This window comes from Plectropomus leopardus, chromosome 3 (assembly GCF_026936395.1).
Source record: "Plectropomus leopardus strain MGB_pleo_1.0 chromosome 3, ASM2693639v1, whole genome shotgun sequence".
NCBI lineage: Eukaryota > Metazoa > Chordata > Actinopteri > Perciformes > Serranidae > Plectropomus > Plectropomus leopardus.
In genome coordinates, this window is record NC_142178.1 from 33,856,568 (window position 1) to 33,866,470 (window position 9,903).

The 9,903-nt window shown below is 37.6% G+C and overlaps 2 protein-coding genes across 2 annotated transcripts in view; both read right to left on the bottom strand.

Annotated features, from left to right (window-relative positions):
• Positions 1-1,889: 1,889 nt before the first annotated feature.
• On the bottom strand, positions 1,890-5,131 carry cep20 (centrosomal protein 20). The gene is made up of 4 exons (XM_042485737.2): positions 4,999-5,131; positions 4,038-4,235; positions 2,834-2,918; positions 1,890-2,384 (listed from the first exon to the last, which is right to left on the bottom strand). The coding sequence occupies exons 1-4, from the start codon at positions 5,024-5,026 to the stop codon at positions 2,264-2,266; spliced, it is 432 nt and encodes a 143-aa protein (XP_042341671.1). The 5' UTR covers positions 5,027-5,131; the 3' UTR covers positions 1,890-2,263.
• Positions 5,132-6,613: 1,482 nt separating this feature from the next.
• Positions 6,614-9,903, bottom strand: part of LOC121941621 (ATP binding cassette subfamily C member 6a) — a 36,400-nt gene continuing 33,110 nt past the window's right edge. The window contains exons 28-31 of the mRNA XM_042484448.2: positions 9,702-9,860; positions 9,381-9,547; positions 9,066-9,260; positions 6,614-7,996 (exon numbers count right to left, since the gene is read on the bottom strand). Coding sequence (XP_042340382.1) covers positions 7,888-7,996; positions 9,066-9,260; positions 9,381-9,547; positions 9,702-9,860 — 630 coding nt within the window. The 3' untranslated portion in view covers positions 6,614-7,887. The remainder of the gene's footprint in view (positions 7,997-9,065; positions 9,261-9,380; positions 9,548-9,701; positions 9,861-9,903) is intronic.

Consider the following 9,903-nt stretch of genomic DNA (forward strand, 5'->3'; position numbering starts at 1 on the left):
CTTGCACAGTTAATATAATCCTAGTATTAGAAATAGCTAGTATGGTGGTTATAAGGACTCCTAAGCTGCAAACATCACAGCAAAAGAGTTAAACCAGCAGGAGAGCAGATACATAAAAATATCTGGAGGATGTCTCATGCAGCTCACGATAAACATGTGGATTACCAGCTATGAGAGAGCAAGATAAAACATCTGAATAAGCACGAGGTATTGGACTGTTTAAGACAACAACGCTCAAGTAGCGTTGGGGCGGGGGCCACATGAGTGGGTTTGGCTGCACAGGCCAACACAATGAGTATGTTAAGACAATCACAGGAAATGGAATATGAATTATTTAGAAACCTTTCAGGTTATTTAGCAAACTGTGATGAACTTGTTAAAGCTCAAAAGAACTCGTACTTGCAAAAACAATTCTGATCACTAGTAATACACTTAAGGGCAACTTTGGTAAAAAAGCTGGACCCTATTTTCCCATGTTTTTGTGTTTAAGTAACTAATTGGAAGAACAATTTTTGAAATTTGAAATTGAGAGACCAGAAACAGGCTACAGTGTTTCTGCAGGCAGCTGAGCACCAACAATTTATGTCCACTAAAAGTTCTTGTGTTTGTCACTTAAATCAGAACTCAAAGTGTCTGAAAACATCCCAGTAATATTACTGTTTTTGTTAAAGAGCAAGATGGGTCATCTGGGTCTGGCCTCTAGCTACATAACAGAAATGTTGATCCCTTACGAGCTTCTTTGAACTTATCTTTTTATTCTGTCCTGACCCTGCTTATATTATTATTAAGGATATTTTCTGTTTTCTGCCTTTATTTTGCTATTGTATTTTACTAACACATTTCTACCTTTAATCTCTTTATTTTAATGTTACCTTAATTCTCGTCTGGCCTTTGTTTGACATTATTGTTTGGCTTTTATTGTTATAATCTCTGGGATTTCTTGCCTCTGCTTTGCTCTTTTTGTCAAGCACTTTGTAAACACTGTTTTTAAATGTGTTATACAGTATAAATAGTTATTTTTATTTTTATCCTTTTTAACCAGAAAACATCCCTGAAATCGCTATCAGGAAACCCTCTAGACTCCATATAAATAAAATGTAATTTTATTGTCATAAAGTTGACAGAAACAAAATAAAATTCATTAAAGCTGTCTTGGTTCGTCTCTCCGCTGTTCCAACAATCACCAAATCTGGTTTGGTTAAAATTAACCCTTAATTTACCCAATTAGCTTTTAAAATATGCTGGCTCTATTCACACACAATTAAGTTGTATTTAAATGGGTTCTGGTACGTTTGCAAATAGTGATTTCTATGCTGTTTCTGCTGAAAAGATCTACCTTTGTGGGGGTTCTCTCTGTCTTCAGAAACAGAATAACAATCTGAGCCTGTCGAGGGAAAAACCAGCACTCTTACTGGACGTACACTGACGGTGCTTAATTGCCCACAGGGATTATGCAGCTGTTGATTCCACAGCTGCCAGCTGAAGCCCTGTTGCTCAACATTGGACCAATTTAAAAAATTGTGTTTCCCATTATTCATTTAGACACAATAACATAGGAAAATTGGGTCCAGGTGGGAAAATACCAAAGTTACCCTGTCAGTTTACGAAAGTAAAAAAAAAAAGTTAAGTCTCTATGCTTATATTCTTGATCTGACATAATTAAAGTAGTAAGATCATTTTAGATATGGCATTAGAGCACCCTGGTTTTATGCACAATGCTGCATGTTAAAACTGAACAGATAGTGTCTCTGAGGCAACAACAGGTTAAAACTAAGTATCACTGTTCAACCTCCTGTCAGTGGCAGTCCTCAGCCTTGTCTTTGGTGACGCCGCCACCATGTGGTCGCCAAAAAACTAGCACTTCAGCAAATATTTTTGAATCAATGAAGTGAATAAATATAAAATTTTTATTTTACAACAACTAATAGACAATATAAATGTATCAAACATTTGTTATTATAAATACATAAAACATCAAGGAACATTATCTCAACTTTGAATTATTGAGAGAACGGCAACACGGATTAATTCAGGCAAATCAAGAAAACTACTGGTAAATTTAAATGTTAACCAAAAAAGGCCATCTGGGATCATTGGCAACGATAAAGAAATATAATGGATTTGTGCATTTTTACCTGCAGAATTCAAATATTCTGTACCGTAATGGTTGTTATACTCCGGTAAAAACACAGTGAAAAACTATGGACAAGACGATTTTGTGACTTAATTCCTCCCATAAGAGTGTGTGCATGTGTGTCAACTTTTAGGCATCTGGTCCAGGGACTGTGTTGCTGGTAGCAGGCAGAGAGGAACCTCGCAGAAACACCTTTCCACTGTTATCACCACTGTTCACAAAGTGGCTCACCAAACCATAGAGGAGAGGTCTGTAAGGTAAAAAACATGAGGAAATGATTATTTTTTCATTTATGGCGAATGACAGAGTGAGATAAAATAATCTACATGAGTGCATACTCAGTTCAAATGACTCATCAGTAGTTATTCTAAGTGTGTGTTTTTCACTTTTCCCTGATGGCATATAATGATAAACGAGAAACCAAGACCAAGACCACACTCAAATCTGGCAACAATGCATCTGCTGAGTTACGTGTGTTAAAACAAATCCTCCCTCCAGGATTAGAATTTCACAACACAAATGAATCATTGTGATTTTCCGAAGCCGAGGTGAGGACATGCTGAAATTATTTAAAAATCTCTTCAAGACAGAACTATGAAGATGGTGATGATTCGCAGAGCTTATGAAATTATTATCCCGTAACTGACCATATCTCCAGGAAGTTCAGTAAATCTTTGAACACTTTGTTGCTGCGCTTACACAGACTTGGAGCTCATATCCTCTGTGACTTTCAGCTCACTTGCCAGGAACTGTCTGTCCAAGGGAACTTCAGGTTGGCCGGACTCTGAGAAAACAAACACAGCTGAGTTTAGGGTTGAACTTTGCTCTACAATGGTCACTGTTAAGTTTCAAAAACAGTGGCAGGAATAGAAATTTGTTTGTTGTATAAAACCATTCAGTTTTTTTTTTTTAAAAAACCTTGTTTTTGCTCAGTGACCATAAAGTAATCAGTCCAGTACACTTTGGAAGAGCACAATCCACAAAATGCATAATATTTTCGACACATACCAAGTGATGCCTTAGTAAAAGGTGCCACCACAAACATTTACGTGACACTACATAGACAGCTAATGGGGTGCATCACAATTTTGTGGTACTTTCCCCCCCTTGTCTGTGAAACAGGGCGTCTACGAAGTGCAGTCATATGAGGTACTCATCCACAGACAGTAGATGATGAAAATGATCCGAAAATTAGATTAAAAAGGGGGGAGGGGAGTTTATTAGAAAATTATCAAAAAAAGAGAGAACATTTCCAGAAAGCTATGTCATATCATTAATATTATAATTTATACTTATATATCTATATCTATCTATCTGTGTGTGTGTGTGTGTGTGTTTGTGTGTGTGTATATATATATATATATATTTATATATATATATATATATATATATATATGTACAGCACCAGTCAATAGTTTAGATGCACACTCTCATTTATTTAATGAGAGTGTGTTCAAACTTCTGTATTCTGGCTAATTTTTGGGCCATGTCTTATTAAGTTGTGCATGGCTTTCTTGTCATGTTTTTGAAACAAATCAAACCAATTAGCTCAGCTTTTTAAAGGGCTTAGGCCTAATATTTTTAAAATTGGATTTAAGACATATTAAGACTTTAGGGACCTTCAGACAACCCTGTGAAAACAAGAGGCCTGTTTCGGGATATTTTCTTATGTCATAGTAAGAAAAGCACAGGTGTATTTAACGTTTATAATAGCTACATTCCGTTTAGTGTCAGCCCTGATATTGTTGGTGCTGGTTCACTGGTATAGCTTACTGGGACAGTTAATGGAACTGAACCATCTTTAGTGTCATCAATCTGAGCTTTTCCTACTATGACAGGTACAGATGTTTACTGTGAAAACATCTATAGATGTGTTGTGAAACCTGTATCCTGTCTTTCTCACCTGCCGTCAGCACTGACGCGGTGTACCTGTACTTGTTGAACTCCAGGTACTCCCGGATGAGCTCGTTAATGAGCAGGTTTTCGTGGGAAAGCGGCGGCCGAGGTTCCCGCTGGTCATCCAGGGCGCTGAACACCTCCGCCCGGATACGAGCCTTCAGCTGGCCCAGCACACCACGGGACTCCAGCGTTTCCCTCACGGCTGAAATATTCAGGTTTTATTGGATTAAAAACAAGTCCAGAGCCAAATTTGTGGACCTAACCGTCGACTACGTGACTGGGAGCCTGCTTTGTGTTGAGGTATGTAAATATATTCCGCTAATTTACCGTCAACACTTACCCAAATGGGCGGTCTTTTCTAATATTTGCCAAACTCCATTCATAAATTTGCGAATTTAACGTTCCCTTACTTTTTGACGACGACAGGTCTGTTCAAATGTGACTTAATATCGTACAAGAAGCATTACGAACATGGCCTTATATCGGAATACACTTAATCATTTAAATGGTGTTGCTTTTATTAATTTACTTTACAACAAGCATGCATAGTAACGAAACATTAGCCAACGTAGCTAACCTAGCTAGCTAGCTTCTCCTCACTATTGTAAAGCTGGCGAGCAGTTTTAAATCCATTCAAACATACACTGGTGTGGTATCTAGGTTGTATTTATGAATGCCGAATTAAAATACAGATTTTAGCATTACAGACAGCCTTGAGTTACTTCGAGGCGCCATTTTTCTGATAACTGGTACCTCTTTGCTATGTAAATTGGTAAAATTTTGAATGAAGACACGTACACACGAGGTCATCAAGTTGTTATGGCTAAACTAACGTTAATTAAGCAAACAAGTGTGTCCATGAATGTGTATAATGTGCGCAGTAAAACGATCTGTCGTTTATCTATTCCAATTTGATTAAATATTAAAATAAGTGTGCAAAATCATGAATAAAAGTGACTACCTACCACACTTGAGTTCAGTGATGGTCGCCATTGCAACAAAGTGTAAACAAACGACTGTTGGCTGCTGTTCATACAATGGACTTCTGCTCTCTAGTGAAGGAGATGTATAACTACAACTAACTTCTAAAACAATACATCCAAACTGTACACACCTTACAGCATGCATGTTCCAAAATGTTTATCATGTAGGCCTAAACATTAATTAATACAAAAATAAATAAATAATTGCTTAAATAAACGCAGGAATAATTACATAAGTGAATATACAATATATAAGTCTAGTAATAAATACAGAAATAATGTAGTTGTACAACAATGTAGATATTTATGTATGTCCTGTTTAATTATAAAAGTTCATCCATTTACTTATACATTTATCTGTTTTTTTGTTTATTTCTGTGTATATATATAATTTATTCATTCTTGTATTGATTTTTTTAGTACATTCTTTGTCCTCTAAAGTTAATACTACACACTAGATACCAGGTCAGTGTAAAATGCATTACTTTTTTAAGATTTACATTTTGTTTCTGTATAGAAAAACAGATCCAAGCAGTCTTTTTTTTAACATTAAGCATCAAAGGTTAACTTAATTATGTTTCAACATGGAGCCTAATCAGTCACGAAATCACTATCTGCAAACCCACCAGACTCCACCAGACTCCATTTAAATATATAGTGCAGCACCTAAGTGACTTTGAATGTGTGTGTGAAAGTGTATTTTACAATGACAAAATTACTGTTTATTTAAATGTAGTATGGTAGGTATGGAGATAGCAAGTTTCTGGTCAAATAAAAAAGATCTCACTCTTTAAAAGAAAGCTCTATCTCTGTTGGGATCCTTTCATGTCATTTGACACTTATAATAACAACCTGAGCTTGTCAGTGGCAAAAACAAGCATTTTTAGAGAATATAATTTGCAGAATTGTCCATTAACTTTCCATTACAGCCTGTTCTGCGGCTGCCAGCTACAGCCCTCTCGCTCATTTCTGGACCAGTTTCACAAAAACATTGTTCCCATTAGTCACTTAGACACAAAAACATGGAATAATGGGGTCCAGGTTGAAAAATACTGAAGTTACCCTTCAAGTAAGAGGACTCAAGTTGTGATACAGCATGTTAGGATTTAGTGAGCTTGTTAGGTGTTATGGCAGATGTATAAATGATTGGCATATATACGGCAGCAAACCTAAGCACCACTCTCAGATACGTTGTTTATATACATTTTAAATTACAATGGACGTAGAACTGACCTCACACTATTGGCGTGGAGGGTGGACTTGCCTTGGTCTGTGTTCAACACATATTTCAGATAAAACTCTGTTTTTATTCAAATGTGTTTTTCAAAGAACTGACTGAAAGTATTTTTTTTTATCAAAGTTGCACTCATAGTCTTTTTTAAAGATTTTTTTATGGCTTTTTGCTTTTCTTTGATAGGACAGTTTACGTGTGGAAGTGGGAGATGGAGAGACATGCAGCAGGTTGGAATTGAACCTATGGCTGCTGTGACAAGGACACAGCCTCAGCACAAGTGGTGCCTCCTGTACCAGGTGAGCTACTGGGCACCCTGCCCTCATACGTATTTACAAAGTTATGGATTCAAGCATAACCACACTGTCATTTCAAATAGATTTTATTATTCAGCATGATGTATGGAACAAGACAGTACATTAACATGTGAAAAAGTGAACAAGCTTGTTATAAAAAGTATAAATATAATACAATCCTCAGAATCTTAAGGACACTTAATACATTTTGTCATATGACATAAATAAACTATAGGGTCTCTCTTACAATGTATTGTCTAAACCAGTAAGACAAAAACAGTAAATGCCTCTTCTCTTTGAAAAGTTCATAGGGTTCTTTCTTTGAATCGAGAGGAAAGGTTAACGTGGACTATTTACAGTCTGTCATGTCAGCACCATAACAACAATAATGATTTTTTTTTATTCTTCTCTGCATTTGGCCTGAGTTGTGTGGTGGAGGCAGAGACACAATCACACTGAGATTTATCATCATTGTTTTGAAGAGGCATTCTCTTCATTCATGGTGGTTTTCACTACCGGCGTCAGGTTAAATCTGACCAGCGAGGTCTCTATTGACTTTTTTATGTGTTTACTTTGACAGAAATAAACAACAGCCACAACATAGTTGGACGATTGCTAATGTGTTGGCTCACTACAATGTTTTCCTCTTTCTCCGTGACATATAAAAACTCCAAATTGGCTGCTCAGATTTTGGAGGCAGTGAAAACCTCACTTCCCCAGCATGCGCCAGGGTAAACCTTTTGAAGGTTAGTGTGTCAAGAGTATTTCCTGCCCCAGTTTCTGGGACAAGAAGACAAAATAGACTTATATCAGTTTACAGTTACAAAATTGCCTCTTTCTTGGTATACAAGGCTATAAAAAAGTGAGTAAACATCAACGTTAAGCCTGAGACAACATCAAAAATATGTCATGTGCTTTATAACACTTATAAAAACTACAAAAATAAGATAGCTCCCATTCAAAAAAGAGAATGAAAATCCGTAAGATTTGTGGTACTCTTAGCCTGTAGCTCCTGGCTTAATCCTTTCATGGAATAAACTGACTCAGCTACTCTATGTACAATATTTATAACGTTGAGACTCTATACAATCCGCTGTAGCTTTCTTTTGAATGTTCATCATCTGAGGTTTACAATGTCTTTAGGACAGCATGTCTGTGTGTTTCAAAAACCAACAAATAGAGGCAGCGTCAGCAGCTGCTCTTGAGATTCATGGACAACGCCCGCATAGAGAGGCATTCTGAGCTGCCACAAAGCTTGAAATGGTCCAATTTATTGTGTGCTGGAAAGCGACACAAATAAGATGCCGCATCTGTAGCTCTGAAGTTCGAAGCCCCAGTGAAGGTTTAGACCAGCCCAGCTTCCCGGCACATTCGGTAAAACTGTCCACGCTGTGCGATGAGGTTGGCTGGAGAGTCCATCTCAGAAATGAGACCTCTGTCCATGACGATCACTCTGTAAAGCAGCAAAAAATGAGAAAGAGGAGTTTTAAATCCACTGTTTTCATTACATCTGATACAACACATATTTATCTTCACTAGGATGCAGCACTGGTGTGTTTTAATGCCCAAGGTCTTTCTAGGCAGGTTACCCATGTACACGTGCTCTAAGTTTGTATCTGTGCAAAAAAACTACATTTTTAGGCCACTTTTATAAAGAATGACACTACTAAAAATGAAAAGAATGAAAAAAAATCTGCATTCATGTAACATTGTGAGAATGATCCTCGCGTACCTGGATCTGCAAAAACAACCTAAAACGCTGTAGTATGCATGCCACACCAGTAGTTGGTTGTGTAACTTTGTAATTACACAACATAGAAGAACGCCACGCATAAATTGCGGCCCTGACGTCACTGTTCTCACAGGATCTGCACTTGCTGGTGACAGAACGGGTTGCATTTTCAAAAGATTGCACTCCCAGTTTCAAAAATTTGTTTTTTTCAGGCCCCCAAAATGCCATTGTCGTGTGAACAGAAGGCACAGCAAGAACTGATTTAAGCAAAGGTGAACAAAAGTCCTTGCCACTAACTGTTCTTGCTACAGTTCATAACAGTTTTGGAGTATCTTCATGCCTTTTTGTCTGTATGCATGGTGTATAATCCATGTAAATTTAACTTTTCTTTTAATGAGTGGGGCAGTAGTTTTTACTCTTTAGCATAATATTGTTTTCTATTTTATTGTACGTACGAAAATGACATGCACAAAAAGAATTTGGCCTATGTTCATTTTTGTCTGATTAAACAAAAGTTTAAAAAAAAATGTTTACGAGTGCAATATAGCTGTCAGTTTTTGCATCGGTTAACTGTAGGTAGTTGTTTGATAAAAAAGCTGAAAATAACTTAAAATACTTGAATTTGTATGCATTGTTTTTTCTCTAAAATTTAAAAAAATAATAACAGCTATGCATTACAGATTCCCAGTGTTTTTGTTTTGGCTGATCATCATTAAAAAAAATAAAAAGGCTTTCAGCTTCACTCCACTAAAATGCCAAAATATCAATCACGCAGTGGATTGCAGTTTACCTTGTGTAGTCCATAATAGTGTTGAGGCGGTGAGCAACAGTCAGGACGGTGCAGTCTTCAAACTGTGTGCGGATTGTTGACTGGATGAGCGTGTCTGTCTCCAGGTCCACAGCAGCTGTTGCCTCGTCCAAAACAAGGATCTTGGTTTTCCTCAGCAGGGCCCGGGCCAGGCAAACTAACTGCCTCTGACCAAGACTGCACAGACAAAAGAGAGGGACAGAGTTGCACGTCACATTCAGACATCCCCATGATAACATATCGGTGACCAACTAAGCAAACAATAGACAGTGGTTTGTGTGTTGTATATCTGTTTACCTGAGGTTTTCTCCACCCTCTGAGCATTCATGGTTGAGTTTGTCGGGTAGGTTGGAGATAAAGGTTTTGAGGTGAGCGAGCTCCAGTGACCTCCACACCTCCTCATCGGTGTACGTGTCGAAGGGGTCGAGATTCATGCGGAGGGAGCCTGAGAACAGCACAGGGTCCTGGGAGAGAACAAAGCAGATGTTAGTCATCACTGGTATCAGGATTATTACAGTGAAGACTGGCTTATTTCACTTTAATTATCGATTGCAGCTATTATAAACAGTTTAAACAATGAAAGACAGGGCTCAGTTTATAATATTACTTTCGTCCCACCTGAGGGATGATAGTAATGCGTGATCTTAAATCATGGAGTCCGATGTCGGCGATGTCGACTCCGTCGATAAAGATCTTTCCTTTTGCTGCCTCTAAGATCCTGAAGATTCCCAAGGCAAGGGAGGACTTCCCTGCTCCTGTCCGACCCACAATTCCAACCTAGAAAAGATGTTTTTATTTAGAATTTATGTGTGACTCTATT

Excerpts from the sequence above, each read along its gene's own strand:
- cep20 (XM_042485737.2), bottom strand. The coding sequence starts at position 5,026 with ATGGCGACCATCACTGAACTCAAGTGTG. Across the intron at positions 2,919-4,037 it reads CGCGTCAGTGCTGACGGCAG|AGTCCGGCCAACCTGAAGTT; the intron begins GTGAGAAAGACA and ends TTGTTTTCTCAG. Across the intron at positions 2,385-2,833 it reads GATATGAGCTCCAAGTCTGT|ACCTCTCCTCTATGGTTTGG; the intron begins GTAAGCGCAGCA and ends TTTACCTTACAG.